General features: G+C 53.9%; 9 protein-coding genes across 9 annotated transcripts; 6 read left to right on the plus strand and 3 right to left on the minus strand.

Moving 5' to 3' along the window:
• Positions 1-861: 861 nt before the first annotated feature.
• Positions 862-3,418, minus strand: MRS44_009275 (uncharacterized protein; the record flags this gene model as incomplete). The annotated part of the gene is made up of 3 exons (XM_065621233.1): positions 862-1,304; positions 1,353-2,462; positions 2,515-3,418. The coding sequence occupies 3 exons, from the start codon at positions 3,416-3,418 to the stop codon at positions 862-864; spliced, it is 2,457 nt and encodes an 818-aa protein (XP_065477305.1).
• An 813-nt stretch (positions 3,419-4,231) lies between these two features.
• MRS44_009276 (uncharacterized protein) lies at positions 4,232-4,893 on the minus strand (the record flags this gene model as incomplete). Its single annotated transcript, XM_046277783.2, has 2 exons — positions 4,232-4,761; positions 4,827-4,893. The coding sequence occupies 2 exons, from the start codon at positions 4,891-4,893 to the stop codon at positions 4,232-4,234; spliced, it is 597 nt and encodes a 198-aa protein (XP_046125506.2).
• A 1,630-nt stretch (positions 4,894-6,523) lies between these two features.
• On the plus strand, positions 6,524-8,872 carry MRS44_009277 (uncharacterized protein; the record flags this gene model as incomplete). The annotated part of the gene is made up of 2 exons (XM_046267936.2): positions 6,524-6,957; positions 7,003-8,872. 2 exons carry the CDS (start codon positions 6,524-6,526, stop codon positions 8,870-8,872), a joined length of 2,304 nt encoding a protein of 767 aa, XP_046125505.1.
• A 1,421-nt stretch (positions 8,873-10,293) lies between these two features.
• MRS44_009278 (uncharacterized protein) lies at positions 10,294-11,629 on the plus strand (the record flags this gene model as incomplete). The annotated part of the gene is made up of 2 exons (XM_046284368.1): positions 10,294-10,359; positions 10,451-11,629. The coding sequence occupies 2 exons, from the start codon at positions 10,294-10,296 to the stop codon at positions 11,627-11,629; spliced, it is 1,245 nt and encodes a 414-aa protein (XP_046125504.1).
• A 608-nt stretch (positions 11,630-12,237) lies between these two features.
• On the minus strand, positions 12,238-13,484 carry MRS44_009279 (uncharacterized protein; the record flags this gene model as incomplete). Its single annotated transcript, XM_046267935.2, has 4 exons — positions 12,238-12,327; positions 12,386-13,159; positions 13,211-13,321; positions 13,377-13,484. 4 exons carry the CDS (start codon positions 13,482-13,484, stop codon positions 12,238-12,240), a joined length of 1,083 nt encoding a protein of 360 aa, XP_046125503.1.
• A 324-nt stretch (positions 13,485-13,808) lies between these two features.
• On the plus strand, positions 13,809-14,309 carry MRS44_009280 (uncharacterized protein; the record flags this gene model as incomplete). Its single annotated transcript, XM_065621234.1, has 1 exon — positions 13,809-14,309. The coding sequence occupies one exon, from the start codon at positions 13,809-13,811 to the stop codon at positions 14,307-14,309; it is 501 nt and encodes a 166-aa protein (XP_065477306.1).
• A 324-nt stretch (positions 14,310-14,633) lies between these two features.
• On the plus strand, positions 14,634-14,939 carry MRS44_009281 (uncharacterized protein; the record flags this gene model as incomplete). Its single annotated transcript, XM_065621235.1, has 1 exon — positions 14,634-14,939. One exon carries the CDS (start codon positions 14,634-14,636, stop codon positions 14,937-14,939), a length of 306 nt encoding a protein of 101 aa, XP_065477307.1.
• Positions 14,940-16,760: 1,821 nt separating this feature from the next.
• Positions 16,761-18,212, plus strand: MRS44_009282 (uncharacterized protein; the record flags this gene model as incomplete). Its single annotated transcript, XM_046277782.2, has 1 exon — positions 16,761-18,212. The coding sequence occupies one exon, from the start codon at positions 16,761-16,763 to the stop codon at positions 18,210-18,212; it is 1,452 nt and encodes a 483-aa protein (XP_046125502.1).
• A 491-nt stretch (positions 18,213-18,703) lies between these two features.
• On the plus strand, positions 18,704-19,735 carry MRS44_009283 (uncharacterized protein; the record flags this gene model as incomplete). Its single annotated transcript, XM_046267933.2, has 1 exon — positions 18,704-19,735. The coding sequence occupies one exon, from the start codon at positions 18,704-18,706 to the stop codon at positions 19,733-19,735; it is 1,032 nt and encodes a 343-aa protein (XP_046125501.1).
• Positions 19,736-20,747: the final 1,012 nt, after the last annotated feature.

Genomic DNA, 20,747 nt, shown 5'->3' on the forward strand with positions numbered 1-20,747 from the left:
TCACATAGAAAATACAAGGATCGTGTTGTTGATGTTGCGCGGCTGTTCGTAAGCTCGTCAAGCGATGCGCAGCGTCGCAAATCAGAGACGGGAGAAGGTACGCATAAAGAGCGGGCAAAGTAGGCCAAGAAGAGAGCGATATCGGAAAAGCGAATTCGAGCCCCAAATCGATAAGGGAAGAAGGAAAAGAAGTCGGAGGAGAAAGAAGGACAATTAAAGAAGGTGTTGAATCTGGAGAGTTGTGCCGTGCCGTAGGTAGAATGGAACGGGGTCGGACGCTGCGGATGTCTGTTGCAGGGCGGGCGTCCGCGGGGCGCGCTTCCGAGATTGGAGCCCCCTTGAAATGCCTGCAATGCGATAACTGTTGCAGCAGCGTTAACAAGTGGCTGCTGACGGCGGTGTATGATTTTTGCGAGCACGAATCACTGCTCGTCAACATTTCCTCACCTGCGACATGCTTGGTGCCGCGTGTGGATGGATACTGTGACAAGTGCTTAGCTCAGACTTGTACCCAGGTTGAATCCTCCATAGCAGCACAAATGAGGATTTCCTACCCATAAACAGCATCAAACATGCAGGTGAGATCATCCTATACATTGGTATATACCTTGACCATCAAGATTGGTATGCTCGTTCTACAGGGCGCCTCGACTTTTCCGTATGTTCCCAAAAACTCCAAGTCCCCATCGTCTGTCTCCATGAGGATATCCATACGCCAGTCTGCCACCCTTCACCTTTTCCGCCCAATGCTCTGCTGCGCTATAAGCCCCATGGTCAGAACGTAACATCATAGCTCTCATATGCTCTCAGTGCTACATGCATGATTCAAACACCATCCATCTTTTTGTGTCTCCTTTGCGCTTAAGCAAGCCTAGTCACATCGGGAAACTTTGCAAGAGCCGCCTTCTTAAACGCCTCCACCTGTGAGCTCTTCCAGCTCTTGAGCACCTCCAAGCCCTCAATAGCATCGGAATATTCAACATCGGGAATTTCTAGAATTCCAGTGACCGCCTCCTCGCTCTTGGCCTTGTCCTGGCCTAGTAGCCTCTGCGTCTTGATGGCGGACAGTACGTGACGAGGACTGCTCTTGTTCGCAGATAGGAACTCGTCGTTGTAGGCGGCGAGGTCCGTAGAAGGCTCAATAGCCTTGAATTCGGCCTTTAGCACCTCAAGAACCTTGGGCGAAATGTCGGTAGCTGTGTTCAGGAGATGTCGGAACGCGACAGTCTGCTCATGCACACGAGGCGATTTGGGGTCGAGTGCCAAGGCCGCTGTGAGGCAGTGGAGCGCAAGAACATACTTCTCTGCAGAGGAATTAGTGATTGGTTTCCCAAAAACAGCATTTGGCTTACTTCGGCGCATGTAGACCTCGAAACCAGCGAACTGGGCGTCGATGTTCTTGGGGCTGAACTGGAGCAGGGGGGTGATAAACTTCATGGCCTCTCCAAGAGGGTCAGTAGTCTCGGCCAACTTCAGGCCTAGAGGATCATCGTCCTTCTTCTTTTCCTCTCCATCCTTAGTACCCTTGTTAGGATCCTGCTTAGCTTGCCTCTCAGCAGCCTCTCGCTCCAGGCGCTGCTGTTCCTTCTTGGCCTTCTTGGCCGCCTTCTTCTTGGCGAGGGCGTCCTCTTCGGTTTCATCCTCGGCACCGTTGACTCCGTTGGCGGAAGGCTTGTCCGCTAGCTTCAAGTAGACCTCAATTGCATCTAGAGCGGCACGAGAGAAGAAGGGGTGGTCGCGAACGTGGTCCTCCCATCGAATCATGTCGACGTAGGCTCGGATCTGTCCCTTCCTCAAAGAGAAGCTGTGGAAATCAAACTGATCCTCGTGCCAAACATCAAAGATGTTGGCGATCTGCTGGAATCTCTTGAGGGCGAGTCCAATGTTTCCCTGTCGTGCGTATGCCTCGCCATCCTCAGTCAAGAACCAGATAGACTGCATATCTAAAAGGTCTGCCAGAGGGCCGCCAACCGTCTCTGCGCGGGTGAAAAGACCGACCGTCTTGAGTGCCTTTTCGTTTTGGTTGTTGCGGAGCTGGTACTTCGCGGCCTTGGTGTTGATGTATCGATCCTTGAGATCAAGCTTTCTGGCACGATCCATGGTTTCAGCGGCCTTTCGCAGGTCCCCGCTGTGCTTGATAATTCGGGCCTTGGTCATGCAAAAGTCGACACTCTTAGGATCCTTCTCGATAGCATTGTCGATGTACTCAGTGGCTTTGGTCAAATCGCGGCTCAGGTGATAATTGTAATGCTGTGCCAGGTAGTAAAGTCCTGCTGCCTCTCCCTTGTCCTTACTTGAAGCATCGGAGTTTTGGGAGCTAAGATACTTTTCAGCAAGCTCACGGAGGGTATCCTTCTTGAAAGAATCAGAGTAGAGGTGCTTCAAGTTAGCAAAGGTCGACGGAACACCCTTGTTGAGCATCAGGGTCAGGTAGGCCTCAGCAGCCTGCTTGAAATCATCGCCTGTAGTCTAGTCAGCTTCTGCGCAAGAGCCAGAAGACACTCTAGCACTCACCCGTGAGGAAGTCGAGGGGCAGTCGGCGGGCGGCGTCGCATCGAGGGGACTTCTCGGCATACTCGTCATAGATAGCCTTTCGGGCCTTGGTGTCTTCCTTAGGAATCTCAAGAACCTCAAGTAGCTTCTCATAATAATGGGGGTGCTCCGAGTTGCGGTCGAGGAGCGCCCGATAGGCCTCGGCGGCCTTTTCCTTTTGGCCCAGCTTCTCCAAGTACTCAGCACGAGCTTCCAAAACAGCCAATCGATCGAGGTTTTGCTTCGCTGCGGTATTTAGGTGCTCGAGAGCCCGCTCGTAATCTCCTTGCTCCGCAATGAGGAAGTTCTTGTACATGATGGCCTCAGAATGCTCCACGTCGAATTTCGAGGGCGTGGTCTTGAGAGTTCCCTCATAGGTGGTCATGACCTTCTCAGCCTCGGCCGGGTTTCCAGAAAGATGGTGGGCAATGGCAAGCGCCGTCCAGCTTTGGCGCATCTGCGGTCGGGCCTGGAGCATGGCAGTTCGGCTCTGGATGTAGCCAGCATAATCGCGGCACTGGATCTGCAGGATAGCCAGGTCTCGCTGAATCTGTGACGACTCCGGTTCTAGCCGGAGAGCAAACTTGTAGGCCTTGATAGCTTCCTCGAAGTTCTTGGTCGCCCGGTGCAAAAGACCATACACGTGCCAGCAAATGTGCGACTTCATATCCATCGTCAGAGCTTCCTTGCCCAAGGCGAATGCCTCTTCCGTCTTGCCCTGCGCGTTCAAGATCAAGGCCTTCATGGCGGTGGTGTCTCCATGCTTGGGGTGCTTTTTGAGGATAAGCTCTGCGGACTTCAGTCCACGCTTGTATTGCTTGTCCTCATAGTATCGGATGACGGAACGGAAGAGGGATGCCTCTTTCGAGGGGAGAGGTTGCGGCATCGTGGATGTGGGGGACTATCGATCGACTGGAGAGTCAATATGGTACGCGGAAGGTATTGTCGGGAGCCAGGTGCTTCGAAGTCTGGTTCCGCTGTCGGCGATCACGAGCTGTTGGACGGCCAGTCAGGGTCGAGTGAGGGGCGTACTGTGTGCGAAGCGGTGGAAGGTACAAGGAAGCTTCTAGCGGGCGGGATCAAGCTTGCCTCGTAGAAGTGAAGGAAAATGAAGGGCAAAAAGTCAGCTTCCTTGACCGAGCTATGGAGGGGTGATGTTTACGGCTCAAGGGTACTGCTGCGAAATGGAGTGGACAGCAATTCGTGCGGTAGGCCGGTAATTTCTCGGGGCTGTCTGTGGTGGGCTGCTGTGAGGTAGTGGTGATTTTGGCGGGGCAGCCAGGATCCATGACTCTGTCCAGCTCTGCTCATTGAAGGCAACAATCGCCTCCGTATATGAGGAGAAAGAGGCCAATGAGTTGGGTAAATTTGTTCTTAATGCTGAAAAATTTGCATGGTAATTCGTAGTCGTGTAACGGGCATTCCAGCCTGTGAATTACACAAGTCGAAATCTGACCTGTTGCCCGATCCAGGGCTCTCATGAACCTACACGGATGACCATGACGACCACGAAATCGTAATCTTGATCTTCATTTTATTGTGTCGAAGAGTTTCGTATAACAATATTCATCGTACAAGAGTTGGGTCCTCTATCATAAAATGCGTCTCTCCATGTTGTGCATCTTTTACAAGTTCCCTACCCAGGGGGTGGGTGGTCAGTCGTTATCCCAATCATACAAGGCAGAGGTACATCAAGCCGTCATGACTGTGCCGGTGGCTTCGAGGTTCGTTCCTTCTTCCAGATGCTTATAGCATCCTCCCAGCTGTCGAACGGATCACCGCCACATCGTTGTTGTATTACCTCCCAGGTTCTATGTCGTACGATGTTCTCCACGCCTCTCTCTTGTCGGACAAGCGAAGCTAGGCGCTCGGTGCGCGCCTCTCGTGGGAAGAATCTGCCAGAGTATGGATCCAATCGCTCATTAACGACTCGCTCGCGGTCCTTCTCTTTCTCAAGCTCCCTCAGTGTTCGATCGGGGTCGTCGGGGTCTGGACTCGCGGCCACAAGAGCGCAGTAGCTCAAGACCTCGGCTCTCGCCTCCCAAGACGGGAACAGCACCTTGTCCTTAAACTCCGAGCATGCCTGGGGGTCAATCTGTTTTGAAATGGGCCTCGGGGAGCGCTGGGAGGTGGAGGAGGGATCGAACCCGGATCGAGAAGGGGTCACTAGAGCATTGAGGCTCTGCGTGATGGAGTCGTCGATCGACGATCTCGAGAGTCGCAGGAAGTCTAGATTCAAGTCAATCGGCTGCACACTTGTGCCGTCGTTACACACAGGAACCGCCCAGACTTACCTCGAAGTGTTCCATAAGAGAAACAAAACTGTGGAGTGAGCTGCGGTTGTGTGGATGGCTGGGTCATTGTAATGCGCGGCCGCTGGGACCTCTCGTGCTGAGCGTCCGCCGGCGAGCCTTTCCAGATTATTCCAGCCAGAGTGGGCAAGTCTTGGAGGGCGGTAGAGGGAACAGAGTAGATACTAGTGCGCGTACGTGAAACGTGGCTCGCAGGGCGTTGGGAACAACAGCCGAGTTAGTCGTTGGAAATGGTCCAAGTCAGCAATGGAGGGCTGGGACTTCAGTGACGCAACCCGAAGCCAAGCCGGGGGCTAGAAGTGTCGGATCCGCTCAGTTGGATCCGGATAAACTCGATTCCGCTGTCATCCACACTCTCGGTCCAGAGGGGGTGTGTTTCATTGCCATCAATGAGACGTAGATTGATAAGGACAGTAAATAAATGCTATGTGACGTTTGTGTAGCAAGCATATTGATATTGATGATTTTTACGATATTCTAGGTATTCATAGGCTCGTGATATTGAGTGCTGAAACAGCTGCCGTTGAACCGATCACTGCCTCTCTGGCGCTTAGTATGCTTTTTATTTAGTGCCCACATCGTGAGCGCCCTCGTCAAGATTAAACAATCCCTGCAAAGATCCCCCAGCTTGACCCTGGTAGCCCCGATCCATCGCTGCACGACAGAAACACGACCTCTGCCAATATCTTCAGCAATGCACGCCCCGTCGGCAGTTCCTCAGCACGGTTGTGTTCGTCATGCAAGGCAAAGGCAAGGAGCCAGAGATTGCAGATGCGTTCAGCCTTTCAAGGCCAGGAACTGATCTTCTCTCAGCCTGACCAGTTTCACCAATCAAACCAAATAGCCACCTGTGATTCTAGCCGCGCTACGCTTGATGCCACATCGTACGAAGGTGATGGAAGATGGGCTTGGGGACCACTCGCGGCCGGAATCTGCGGCACCAAGTAACGCCTCGCCGTTGCGCACGAGACTACGGCAGAATTCCACTCCATCAGTGCCCTCGAGGTCAGCAACAACCGTCATGATATTGAACCAAATTGACTGACCACAATGGAAGCGTCAACAATGCCTCTCGCGGCCTTGTTTCCCCATGCAGCTAAAGATCCTTCTAGCCTACCAACGTGAAAAAAGACGCAGCGAGAGCGACTCAAGCAAGACGCGGGCGCAGACGCCACTGTCAGGCTCCGTCACCCGGCAAGCCTGGCTCAGCTGCCGATTCGAGGCCGTTCTAGGTGCTGATCGGCAAAGACCCAAATGGTTGGGTGACGGTTTGTGGTGGCTGCTCCTCCACGAGTCGCGCTAACTGCGCTGCAACGCCCAGGATCCTATCTGCCACGCAGCCACGCTAACAATCATGATGTTGGCCTTGGTACCGGACCAGAAGCCGACTCGCTCTGCTTCTCGGGCCTCTGGGTGCCTGTGGGTTAGCTCGGCCTGTGACGACGGTGTGCAGCAGGTAGAGCGCGGACAGTCGTCACTCTGTTGCTTTGAGGCTTCAACCCTCTTGTAGCGCACGAACACGAGCACGGGGAAGCACGGCCTAGATCCGCTGGGGCAGTGGGCGTCCTAGAGCTGTCAAATCGTACTTTACCCCCAGGTTTCCTGCGCAAGTCTTGGGCAGTTTGTTGGCGCGTGGTTTTGATTGCTTCATTTACCATCAAATTTTCCATCGCCTCGGGATGGATCCCCTTCGAAGCCGAGTCGAGAAGGAAAGCCTCGAAGATCTGATCGACACATGCGACCAGCTCTCGGACGATTGCAGAGGCCTCGCCAACTGCCTCAACACTAGCCCGGTAACCTTGTCGGCGCTGGCCAAGGAATGTCGGGCCATCACAGACGCGCTCGGCAGGCTACATGACCTCAGCCAGGCAATTGACGGCGGCGCAGATATTGTTCGGGCGTCAAATAACGAATTCGTTTACTCAGTCTCAAAGGATGTCCACGAGCTGAGGGTAGCCCTCAAGCGCATCAAGGGACCGGACAGAGATAGCGGCATTCATCTCACAGAGCCGCAACTCATTATCGTCTGGAATGAGGCGGCGTTGAAAGAGTCACTTGGGCGACTCCGAACCCACCAAGCCTCTCTTCACACTCTCCTCAACACCGCGACTCGGTAAGTAACCCACTATCTTTCAAGTTCAACCTAACACTCGCCCAGGGCTGGCTATAGCTTTAGTGAAGATGTCTCCAGCAGGCGTCGAGTGATTGAGCCTGATGTCGGCGTCGATGAGGCTCTGCGAAGCCTCGGTCGAAGGTTCACAGCGCCCAACCAACGGTCTGTGGTGCTGCCCAGAGTCAGCGACTCTACTGAGATTCAGGTGCTCTTGGATACGCTTGTGCCACCTCCGGGAGTGACCTATCGACGAAGCAACGAGATTGCGCACGAACTCCATCATGCCATCGAACGGAGCGATGAGACAACCGTCTTTGAGATCCTGCTTCAGCGCGCTGATCCAAACATCATGTTACCTGGGTCAATGCTCTCTCCATTGCATCGCGCCTTTGACAAAGAACACATGCTTATCGCTGCGTTTCTCATTGTCGCTGGCGCCGACGTGGACGAGCCAACCATTGATGGCGATACATCACTCATGAGGGGCATCAAGTGCGGGTTTTCGGAGCAGTTTGCGACTCTTGTGATTCACATGAAGGCACGCATCGATGCGGTTAACAACGATGGACGCTCAGCTCTTCACTACTCCGCTGCCTCGGACGTCCTCGAAGACGAGACATTGCCCGTTCTCATCAACGCTGGAGCAGACCTCAACCTCGTTGATTACGAAGGACACACTCCACTGCACTTGGCGATCCAAAATGGGCGATGGGGGGCAGCAACGAGACTGGTACAAGCTGGCGCGGATCTGGAGGTGCGATTACCGGATGGTAAGACGGCGCTTCACCTGGCCATTTCTATGCGGAATCAAGAGTTCACGCAGGTGTTGGTGTCGCGAGGTGCCAACGTCGATCGAAAACTTCGAGAGCACACGCCCTTGACGATGGCTATCAGCTCACGGTGCACCCCCATCACGGCGGTCCTCCTCGACAGCGGAGCGAACCCAAACGGGTCGAGCAGAAACGGCAACACGCCGCTCCTCGCTGCAGCCGCGACGGGACACGATGAGTCTGTCCGGTATCTCCTTGCCAAAGGAGCCGACCCATCAGCGACACAAGGCCAGTCTGGATACTCGCCTATGCATATGGCGGCACACAAGGATAAGCCTTATGTGCTTCAACTGCTGGCTGGATCAGGGGCCCCTATTGATCTCTTGGACAAAATGGGCGAAACTCCCCTATTAGTGGCAGCCAAGTTAGGCAACAGTCAGAGCGCTCTTCGTCTGATCAAGCTTGGTGCTGATGTTGAGCGAGTTGGGCCTGATGGTATGAGCGTGCTCTCTCACGCCGTCAAATTGGGTGACATGAACTTGGTGAGCGCGCTCCTAGAGCAGGGTGCTGGTCTGCAAATGACTCCCACAACCAGCTATGGCGATGATGGAGAGTATCTTGTGCCCGAGCCACCGACAACGCCTATTCATGTTGCCGCTCAGCACGCGCGAGATGATATTCTACTTCGACTTGTATCTTCCGGTGCCTCTCTCGAGAGCACCATCTTCCCTGGACGAACACCGCTATCAGTAGCAGCCTCTCACGGCCATCTTTCAACAGTTCAGCTGCTGCTACGACTAGGGGCCAATGCGAAGGCTTTGACGACGCATGGGGATACAGTTCTCTTCGAGGCGTCAGCCAACCAGGCGACTCTCAAGGTACTACTCCAGCAGGGCATTGACGTCAACCACCAGAACGATAGGGGCGCAACGGCGTTGCATTATGCGGCTCTCCGCGGTCACATGGGGGGTGTGAGGATGTTACTGGAGAAGGGAGCTAAGCAATACCACGCGAATGCTGTTTGGGATGTTTGGGAGGATCGGGACGGCGCAGGAGGGTACCGACAGGGAACACCGGCTGGAATGGCGATGCAACGAGGACTGGACAAGGTTGCGGAGTTGATTGAGGGATGGAAGTACAGCTAATTGGGTACAGTACAATGTTTGGCGCCAAGGTTTAGATGGATGGGTATTTGACGACGGGATGATAGAAATGTATATTTTAGTGTATACCAAAAAAGCTGTAGTTTAGTTACGAGATACCACAAAAGATTTGATTTTGAGATTGACGGGCTTTGTCCATGGCCCTTGTCTCGTCAAGATGCAAGTGTAAATGGCTGCATCCGAGGATGCATACAAGATGAAGATCTCTTGACAGGGGTGGGATAGATGACGTCGAGGCACTAAACGTGATGAGATGGGGGTCTTGTATCAAGGGTTGTTCGCCATGGACCCCTCTGAATAAGAAAAAGAATACGATCTCGTGTTGTTTTCTGCATAACTAGGTCCCAAGCAGTTGTTCATTCATCTGTGAAGCTACGATTAACTCGCCAAGCTTAACCAGCCCCACAAACCAGCCATTGCCCTCGTGGGGTGTCGCGTGTTGCCCGTTCAAGCTAAATCGCCCCCGTGGATAAAAAACTCACAAATGATAAAAGCAAAGCAAAAAAATCCACCGTTCTGGACACCGAAGTCCAGGGCCCTTACAAAGTGGCGGACGGGAAGAAGCGTTTCCGGGCCGCGAGAAAAGTGACGTGATGTTTGATTAGCAAAAATTGCTTGTTGGGGGGAGGCCACCGACTATTTTTCCTTCCCGTCCCCCTTGCGCGCGCCCATCAAACGCTAGAACAGGCGATGCATCCATGACAACCAACCATCCCCCCCCCCAACCAAGGCGTCAAAAAGAGGTGTCTTGTGTTGACGTAATGGGTTCTGGCTGGGAACGGGCACAGCCGCGCTTCGCTCCTAGTTACGGGGAATATCCTCATGATCCGTGATGGGCGCATCTCAATCTCCCTGAGCCCGTCTAGGGGTGGTTTCTACTGATGAACAGGTGGTCTCGTGATCAGCCAGTAATTACCCGTTTATTGCCTTGTCCGCCTAATGTGAATCTCGACTGCAAATCAATCAATGTGCCTCCTCCTGTCTTGCTTGTCTTGCTCTTCTCCCTTACACCTTGATTCTTGCTAGCTCAATTTGCCCCTTTCTCCCTTGAAACCGGTTCAAGCAGCAGTTTAAACTGACTTCAGACTTCCACAACCGCCAACCTTCCGAAAGTGTCACCGAGAGCTTCAATCCAGCATCCTCCAACCGAGACTTTGACTTCCGACGTACACCGACAACCAACAGGAACCCCCCAACATCTGGTCCCTTACAGCTGGAGTAGAAAAAGTGCCCCGCGTGCTCCGTCTTGACTTGCTGTTCTTCCCTGCCACCAACCCCGCAATCCGCGATCGGGCCCCTCGCTCAACCACACGAGACCGCTTCTCAGAACCTCCTATTGCGACAACCCTACATCCAACCTCGACAACTCTTCCTCCGCATAGGTACATCGCCGATCAGCAATCATGTCTGGAACCACCACGCCTTCGCAGTCACAGGCGAACAGCAGCAGCTGGTCCGCCTTTGTCAAGGTAACTATACTCCTTAATCATCGATTCCATGGAACTAGCAAGCGCTCGCGTTTCCAGCTGCTAACCCTCGTCCTTGCGACTTTCTCTATAGTCTATCGCATCCTTCAATGGCGACCTCTCCTCCCTTACCGCCCCTCCCTTCATCCTCTCCTCGCAGTCTCTCACTGAGTTCTCCGCGTACTGGGCAACGCACCCTCCCGTCCTGACCGCTCCCGCTGCCGAATCCGATCCTGCCAAGCGGGCCATGCTCGTCCTCAAGTGGTTCCTCTCGACACTCAAGCACCAGTATGCCAGCCGCAGCGAGCAGTACGGAAACGAGAAGAAGCCCCTAAACCCCTTCCTCGGCGAGCTCTTCCTCGGATCTTGGAACGACGAGGCCGGCAAGACCACGCTCGTCTCAGAGCAGGTCAGCCATCACCCTCCTGCTACCGCCTACTGCATTCGCAACGACAAGACCGGTATCGAGCTGGAGGGTTATAATGCTCAGAAGGCCACCTTTAAGAGCACTATTATTGTTAAGCAGATCGGCCACGCCGTCCTGCGTGTTCCTCTGCCCTCGGGCGAGATCGAGTCCTACCTCATCACCCTTCCTGGTCTCCACATCGAGGGTCTGATTTTCGGCGCTCCTTTTGTAGAGCTTGATGGCTCAAGTTTCATCACCAGCTCCAGCGGCTATACCGCCAAGATTGACTACAGCGGAAAGGGCTGGCTTTCTGGCAAGAAGAATACCATTGTCGCCACTATTAGCCCTACAGGCAAGGAGAAGGAGGTCCTCTTCAACGTGACTGGCCAGTGGAACAAGACCTTTGAGATCTACTCGGGTCCCGCCAAGACCAACTCTAAGTCCACCCTTGTGGCCACCTACGACGCTGTCAACACTGCCCAGACCGAGCTCGAGGTAGCCCCGATCGACAAGCAGCATCCTCTTGAGTCCCGCCGCGCCTGGGCTCGTGTCGCCGAAGCTATCCAGAAGGGTGACATGGACACTACTGGTATCGAGAAGGGCAAGATTGAGCAGGCCCAGCGCGACATGCGCGCCAAGGAGCGCTCAGAGGACCGTACCTGGGAGCGTCAGTACTTCACCGCCGTCGAGGGCAAGGATGACGTCCTCCAGCAGCTCGGCAAGGTCGTCAGCGTGCCAGTCGACGGAGACGCCGACAAGACTGGCGGACTCTGGCGATTCGACAAGACCAAGGCCGAGGCCCAGGCGGCCCAGGAGCTCACAGACGAGGACGTGGCCAAGATTGAGAAGGAGTTGCTGGGCTGGTAGTTGCGCCCACAGCCATCTCGATGTGACAGCAACGATAGCGGCAATTGGTTACGGCGGTGGATTTAATGGCAACAAAAGAAGCGCAAAGAGGGAGAGGCAGGTCGAAAAAGAGGTGGGCATAGCTTACACAATACACAGCGCTCGGCACATGTTTCCTTGTGATGCGCGGAGCGGCCTGTGAAGAGCCCATGACGTCCCTTGAGGGAAGCAAGGCTGCACGTGTACGATATTAACAACACATTATATACGTTCCACGATTAATGAAACGGTTTGAACGAACTGATGTCGTGGGTTAGGCTTTTTGGTTTGCGTCTTGTTGTCGAGCCCTTGTCATGATCGCGCCAATCACCACTGACAAGATAATACAGTCAAATCACAAACTGTTGAAAACCATCAAACAGTCGGCTTTTGTACATCATCTATTTCTTTTTTTCATTATTTTACTACTTTCGTCGACTCATAATGCCCCAACCGACAATGGACAGCAATTGTTACTTCAAACGATGGGAAGAGTCTCCCTTGGATTCCTCCTTTTTCAAGCGATGCATCACTCATCGTGTCCCAGTCTTGGGGATATTACAGTAACCGGGAAACGTCGTTATCGACATTTAGACAGTACCGGCAGTGTTGAAGTCCTTGAGGGCCTCGGCGACACGGGCAGTCATGGTCTTCTCACCCTCGCGGACCCAGACACGGGGCTGTACACAGCATATTAGTACATGTCAGAAGAAACCAGCATTGGATCTCGAAACTTACGTCAAAGTACTTCTTGTTGGGCTTGTCCTCACCGTCGGGGTTTCCGACAGCGGTGCTGACGTAGTCCTTCTTGTTGACCATGTAGTCACGGATACCAGAGCAGTAGGCGAACTGCATGTCAGTGTCCATGTTGACCTTGACGACACCGTGGCTGATGGCATCGAGGTACTCCTGCTTGGAGGAGCCAGAGCCGCCGTGGAAGACGAAGAAGACGGGCTTGGGGTTCTCAGAGCCGATGGCGGCCTTGACGTGCTCCTGGTGCTTGCCGAGGAGCTCGGGGTGGAGCTTGACGTTGCCAGGCTTGTAGACACCGTGGACGTTGCCGAAGCCAGCGGCAATGGAGAAGTAGGGGGAGATGGCAGAGAGGGTGTTGTAGATGTTGAGGATGTCCTCGGGCTGAGTGTAGAGGGAGGCGTTGTCAACGTCCTCATTGTTGACACCATCCTCCTCACCACCGGTGATACCAATCTCCATCTCGAGCCACTGCTTCATGGGGGCAGCACGCTTGAGGTACTTGGCGGTGGTCTCGACGTTCCACTCAACAGACTCCTCAGAGAGATCGATCATGTGAGAGGAGAAAAGGGGCTCGCCGTTGGCCTTGAAGTAGGCCTCATCGGCATCGAGCATGCCGTCGAGCCAGGGGAGGAGCTTCTTGGCGCAGTGGTCGGTGTGAAGGACGACGGGGATGCCGTAGGTGGGAGCGAGGGAGCGGACGAAGTGGGCGGCAGCGACAGAGCCGGCAATGGAGGCGGCCTGGTCACCGTTGCTCACACCCTACATCTCGTGAGCTTTGATGTAACATCTCGTAATGATTATGAAACATACCTTGCCAGCAAAGTAGGCGGCACCGCCCTGGGAGAACTGGAGGATGATAGGGGCCTTGGCATCGCGGGCAGCCTCGAGAGCAGCGACGACGGTGGAGGAAGAGGTGACGTTCTGTCAAGATAGTCTTAGCTTCATCTTTTTCATCATGTATTTCGGTCTGACGTACGATAGCGGGGATGGCAAACTGGTTCTCACGAGCGTACTCGAACAGACGAAGAACATCGTCGCCGACAATGACGCCGGTCTTGCGGGTCAGAACATCTTGGACGCCCATTTTTGCTGTGTTGTGTGTGATTGTAAAGGTGGAAGAATCGATCGAGATGAGGTCAACTCAAGTAGGTCGAGGGATAAAGAATATGAAAAATCTGTTGAGCGAGAGAGGTTGTCAGTGATGTAGGTCCAAGATGGGAGGCGTTGCGCGGGGTTTTCTGTCTGTCGAGCTTATCGATAAAGCAAACAAGTTGAGCAAAAGGGAGGGGCAAGGCAAGCAGGAACAGGGGCGGGGAGGGGCAGACAGGACCAGGGCAAGAGGGGCATCCCACGCTCCTTCCAGGGGATGCTCTGTGCGCCAGCGGAATGAGTTCATCAAGTTCAGGCCATGAGCTGTTTCTACATTCAACAGCGTCATGTCGGTGAGACACAGACCAGAGGCATGATAAGAGAGCGGATCTCTTCATCTCGCCAAGTCGTCAACCTCAATTTCATTTCGCAACACGATGCCTCTCGATTGGCGAGGACGAACATCTGTCGGGAATCGTCTGAGATTCAGGGTCCTTGCTTGAGCTTCGGGGAGCTCCAGAGCTGCGAATGGGCTGAGATGTTGACCGATTCACCGCATCAACAAGTGAGTCGATTGGATTCCGCCTCACCCGGATGCAAGATGCTCACCGCACACCTCAGCCCGGATCTGCTCCCCGGAGGCGTCAATGCCCGGTGTCTCCCCGGCGGCTTCGCGGCCGATATGTCTCTTGTCTGGCATTCTCTGTCTCTGCGCGCCTCATTCTTCCTCTCATGGCTCTCTCTCACTCTCGCCTCGCCCACCCCGGCTCCGCTACAGCCCGACACCGGCGCAGACACCCCCATCGCACCAAGACATTAACAAGGAAAGGCTTCCCCAGCAGACTCACTCGAGCTAGCTAGCGGCAGCTCGTTGACGTTGTTGAGAGTGCAAGTATATGTCTCCTCGGTGGTAAAGTGGAGTCGCCGGCACAGCGGCCCCATTGGAGGATCAATTGCAGTGGATGGGATTGGATTTGCTTTGCGACGATGGAGAGTGGCTCGACTTACACGCTTGACAGGGAGACGGACGACCCAGCGATGATGTCGACGACGACGTTTAGTGGGAAGAGTGGAGGAGTTGTCTGGATTCAGAAATCAAGCACACCAAGGTCGCCGTCAGGAGGAGGGGCAGCCGACTTATATCATGTCCTCATTGCCGAGACCTCTTCCTACCGTAGCCGACGCCTCGGGGCTCGCGACGGAAACATGCGGGACGCTCTGGGCCTTGGAGCACATCGATCGGGAGCCATCACTCGTCGCCGCTGGCAACACGCTGACCTTGTTCTCGTGTGACCCCATTTCCCCCGCATACTTGGACATCGTGAGGGACACGGTTGGCTGGCGCGCCATGATGGGGGTGGGCACCACCGGGCAGTCTGCCCGCTGGTACTACTCTCCCGGTCCTCCCCAAACCCCAATGTCACGAACTGAAGCCAACCGCGCGGGCTAACGCACTCATGCAATCTGCAGTGCCGGCGAGAGCCAATCTCGATATGCCGCACTTGCGTAGCCCCGAAACGTGTTTTCCCGTTGCAGGGTCATATGAATTGCACACATCCTGTGCTGACACTATTCATGATCTCAATTTACCTCTGGCGGAGCTTCGACATCACTAGCGCGGACTGGTCATGAGCTTACAATTGACCAGCTCTCGGTGATACATTCCCGAGAGGCCACTGGACTTCGTCATGAAGGAGGACATGGGCAGCAGGGAGACAATGGCGGTTTATTTGAATTCTAGCTCTAACACGCACATGCCGAACGGCTTTCCTGCAGCCTGGGTGCGGTGAAGAATCACCATGCCTTGCACTGCTTCATCAATGCCGAAGCTTGCTTGTGCAGCATCGGACCAACATCCGTCAGGCACATGAGTTGATGTCAGTCAGTCTTCGGCTTCTCATGATCTGACGCCCCGTCAGTGATGAAACTCGTCATGTCACGAATTGTGTCTTCTCAGGCGCCGAAAAGTCACTCAATTGCAATCTACCTCATCGGCTGGTCCGAGTCCGGTCCCTTTCACCCGCAATTGGACGCCATTCGAGGCCCTACATCACGTACCAAGGACGTAGTCCTTACGAGATCCCAACCCCACCAGTGCCTCCATTCGTCCCCTCGACCCCGCTTCGCGATGAGGTTCCGGAAGTCCTTCAAGGCTCCCTCCCGGCGCTCCGCTCCCCCACTCACATGCGTTGTCAACCAACGGCCGTCCACGATACAGGGGCTTCAGCATGGGAGAAACGCAGTCCGGTGCAGGCCTTCCTTGGTGCCTGACAACAGAGCCCCCCTTCAACAACAGCTGGTTGGCTTCCGTAGCTCAGTTGGTTAGAGCGTCGTACTAATACTTCATTCCGAGTATCCGGTAATGCGAAGGTCTCAGGTTCAAGCCCTGGCGGGAGCATCGCTCTCAGTCGCCCACCAGCTTTCTTTTTACATTTTTTACAATTTTTTTGTGCTGTTTTCGAACCGGTTGATTGGTGATCTTAGATCGTGGTGTTTCGGTGTTGATGATATTACACCAAAACAAAGTGACGTACCCTAAAGTGAGGCAGGTCCAGTCTGTCTGCCTCGCCGCAAGACTCAACAAATCATAAATTGTCATAACAAAGAATAATATTATTCATATCAAATCCCATCTCTGCCTTCGCTGGGGTTCTCTGTGCCTCTTTGCATGTCGGTCCGACGAGATCAGTATCGGACCGAGTGATATCTTTGGATTGACGCTCGTCTTGTCATTGAACTGGAACCTCTTCTTTTGTGTGGAGTACGAAGATTCTTAAAGACGTCACTGGAGCAAACATGATATCATGTTTATGTACAAGATTATCTGACAGGATCAAATGATCTAAAAACTGATGTCCTAATCCTAAACAATGCCTATCTTGAGAAGCGGTTGCTTGTGTCTCTCCTGTGACAGTTTGGAAGACACCAACCGACGATGAGGTTTCTTGGCCACTACTTGTTCATGACAACTTGGATTCAAGGCGACTTATGTGTGGAATAATTGATAATTTACTTGTTCTTGCTATGTTCCAAAATGCCTCCAACTACCATTCTGGTTTGACTGTTTCCTCCCACTTGGCTCCACGTGCATGGTTCTCCAGAAAAAAAGAGGACCAGCCAAACCACACCCTCTCTACCCATCTCCAACATCACTTACCACGACGCCAGCGAACCGAGTTGATACACGCCCGTCAGCGATGATCGCAAGGGCCAATGCGAAGAACCCAGCTGCGCTCGCCTAGCCACTCAACCGACATTGGTCCAGCCGAAGATGGATGAGGAAACGCTCAAGGAAGCTCTCACGAGCTTCCCCAATGCCAGCAAGGCGCCAGAACCTGCTGCGACCTCGGCGCTCAACATCAACGCCTTGTTCGATAACCCGCTCTTCGCGGGTGGAATTGGTCTCGCTTCTCTCGGCGCTGTCGCAGCATTTGCACGAAAAGGCGCATTATCCGCTCTCGGAGCAGCTCGGCGTCGATTGCTCGTCAACGTCGAGATCAGCAAGCAGGATCCCGCCTACCCTTGGATCCTGGCTTGGTTGTCACAGCCCCGCGAAAACCCAGGCTTCATTGCCTCTCGATTGACACGAATCCACAACCTCTCCGTTTCAACAACCACCGCATCCCGAACGCCTGGCGTCAGTGGATCACAACATGCGCATTTCTTCCTGCAGCCCGGCTATGGACGGCACATTGTCAAATTCGGCAGTGCGTACATTGCCGTCAACCGCGAGAAGCACAATACGGCGAACATGAACACGGGCGAACCGCACGAGATTCTTCAGATGACGACTCTATGGGCTCACCGACACGTTTTCGAGTCAGTCTTTAGCGAGGCGCATCAACTGGCAGCCAAGGCGAACGAGGGCAAGACGATTGTATACTCGGCTCGCGGAATGGACTGGGTGCCTCTTGGAGACCCGAGGAAAAAGCGACCACTTGGCTCTGTGATCCTAGACGAAGGTGTCAAGGAGAACATTGTGGGCGACGTGCAAGATTTCTTGAACCGGCAGCAATGGTATGTTGACCGAGGTATCCCGTACCGACGAGGGTATCTTTTGTTTGGCCCTCCTGGCAGTGGCAAGACGTCCTTTATCCAAGCGCTCGCAGGAGAACTGGATTTCAGTGTGGCCATGATCAATCTTAGCGAGATGGGTATGACGGACGACAAGCTCGCCTATCTCCTCACTAAGCTACCGAAGAGGAGTCTGTTGCTGTTGGAGGATGCAGACGCAGCGTTTGTTAACCGACGACAACGAGATGCCGATGGATACAGTGGTGCGACTGTGACTTTCTCAGGTCTTCTCAACGCCCTTGACGGTGTTGCTGCCGGTGAAGAGCGGATTGCCTTCCTGACGACGAATCACGTCGATCGTCTTGATCCTGCTCTGATCCGACCTGGTCGTGTGGATTTGATGCTCCGCATTGGTGAGGCTACGCGCTACCAGGCTGCCCAGATGTGGGATCGATTCTACGGCGATGTTGATACGGATCACTCTGGCCGGGAACGTTTCCTCAACCGACTTGAGGAGATGGGTCTGTTTGGACAGGGACCAGATGGAAAGCCATCGAATCGACACACCAGCGCAGCGGCGATCCAAGGACTATTCTTGTTCAACAAGAACGACATGAAAGGGGCAATCGATATGGCCGAAGGACTCATCCCGAGAAAGTTCGAGGCCTCTGATGATGTTCCAGAGGGAGCCATCAAGACTCCTGCATGAAGCTCCGTGTTTTCTCGGAGATGTATGAATATGTACCATACTTTTAGCTATTGTGATACCCCGGTTTGAATCATGAGATGGATTGGAAGATGAGTCGTAGATAGACCGTGTTGCTAAAAGGAGGATGTAGCTTCTGGGTATCGAGCTACCGGGCGGGCTTTTGAAGACGGAATTGGATGATGATTTCGCACGAGTCTCATCTTGCGAGAATATTGTATGCTCTTTAGAGCGCCCATCGAGGCTGAGCTGAACAACAGGCATGGCCGCGACTAGCTTGGCTTGGTTTGCTCGGTGTGACTGATGCGCTGTTGTTGCCTGGGCTTAGCAGCGCGTGCACGCGCGCATATTCACAGCCCGCCTTCGCAGCTCATAAGTGCCAACGGAACTTGGACCTAACAAAACTCCAAGCGAGAAAGGAATTAAAAAACCTGACTAGGATTTCACCAAATTCAACTCTCTTGAGCGTCATTACCTTGAATACCGCATCGAAAATGTCCTCCAACTCCGGCCAAGGCCAGGGAACGCTGGATATGTGGCTCTCCAAGAAACCATCATCCAAGCCCGCCGCTTCTACCTCTGAGCAGCCATCTTCATCATCAACACCAGCTTCATCATCGTCTCAGCCTTCTCGTTCATGGCGCAACAGACGCAAAGACCCTTGGAGACAAGGCGCCGGGCTCGCCGCCGTCGCCAAGGAGACGCGAACAGTTCTCCCTGACATTCTCAATGGGTTGCCCGACATCGAGGCCAGCAAATCCGAGGCGCTCTACTACGAAACTCTTCAACCGCTCAAGGCCGCTGAGTGTCCCAAGCGCACACCTTTAGGGACAACAACTATTAAGATCGTCAACGATGACTCTTTCAATGCCGCCATCGACCTCGCTTCTTCAAAGGATGCCTCATCTGGCCGCGTCGCAGTCTTGAATATGGCCAGCAATGTGAGCCCAGGCGGAGGATGGCTAAAGGGAGCGCGCGCCCAGGAGGAGGCCCTATGTTATCGCAGCTCGCTGTACCTGTCCCTACATCGACGATACTACCCATGGAAGCAGCGCATGGGTGTCTACAGCCCAGATGTTGTCATCATTCGCTCTGACCAGGATTCCGGGCACAAACTCCTCATGCCTGATGTTGACGTTGAGAATCTTCCCATCGTCAGCGTACTGAGCATTGCCGCTCTGCGCACGCCACCTGTTGCCAGAGCCGCGGAGAAGCAACCCGACGGCTCATATATCGACAGACTCGTCTTTGCGAACCCCGCAGATCGTGATATGACGAAGATCAAGATGAGAATATGTTTGCGAATGGCGGCGAGACGGAATCATGGGCTACTCGTGCTCGGTGCCCTGGGATGCGGTGCGTTCAGGAACCCGCCGAAGGAAGTGGCTCACTGCTGGTTGGAGGTTTTGCAGGAGCCAGAGTTCCAAGGCGGTTGGTGGGAGGAGGTGTGGTTTGCCGTGTTTGATCGAAGAAACGAGGGAAACCTCGAGGTATTCGAAGAGGTGCTTGGCGGCGTGGAGGTGTGATTTGAGGTACCACGGCTCTGATGAGATATGGCTATTGGTCGGATGATTGAGCGACAGTCAAGGAGGACTAGGAACATGGTTGTTTTTGGCTGAGCTTTTGAAATGGTATCGGATGTGCCAGCCGCGTTTATGAATCACGATGCATTTACGAGGGCCAATACTCCCTCAACTTATTACTGTTTCTCCTCTTGCTGAAAGCCAAGACGGCGGTTCGACCGCCACATTGCTTGTCCACACCCTGCTTGGAGCTTCGGTTGGCCCCAATTTTGAAGATCTTGGGGGCGAGTTGCAAGGAAGCCGATGTCCCGGGGGCCATTTCCTTGGCCTTTATTCGAAGCCAATCAAGGTCTTTATATGATAAAATCTCAAATACCGGAAGTCATTGGTCGGTCCGAAGAGCTACGGACCCGGCCCTAACGACGAAGTCAAGGAAAGGCCGAGATGCTAGCGGAGATGGAGCGTGCCCCGTGCCGATGGCCCGGACTCGCCCGGCGCTTCATACGGAAGAGGCCGAGTAAGGCTTGAGCTGTCAGGACACGTGAAAGATGATGTTCCATGGGCTGAAAAGACGACGTGGACAGGTCTCGAGAGGCTGAGACGGACGAGATGTTGATTGGGCGCCTCGGATGACGGAACTGGTGAATCCCACGCTGCAATTCAACATCGTCATTGCGAGGAAGATGGCATAATCGATATAATGACTAAATCAAGCCTAACCGACATTCTCGGCTTCGACAATCAACTGATCTCTCAAGCCCCGTGTGCCATCGAGATTCACACCTTCAACGTATCCTAGCTTCACAGCTCTTTCGCCATGTCTCAAAATCTTCAAGAACCCACGCTGAATGTCTCATTGTCTTGCGCTAAGACATCTCCACCCGGCCACTTAATACGGGCCCTCGGCCGTTTGCAAAGCGTGCAAAGTTCTTCTGGTCCAGGGTCCTCGATGTCGTGATCGGCATTGCCTATGGCGTATCTCGCTATCCCCGGGTTTCTTGCAGAACCACTGGGC

This window comes from Fusarium solani (genome assembly GCF_023522795.1).
Source record: "Fusarium solani strain SB1 chromosome Unknown bctg00000005, whole genome shotgun sequence".
NCBI lineage: Eukaryota > Fungi > Ascomycota > Sordariomycetes > Hypocreales > Nectriaceae > Fusarium > Fusarium solani.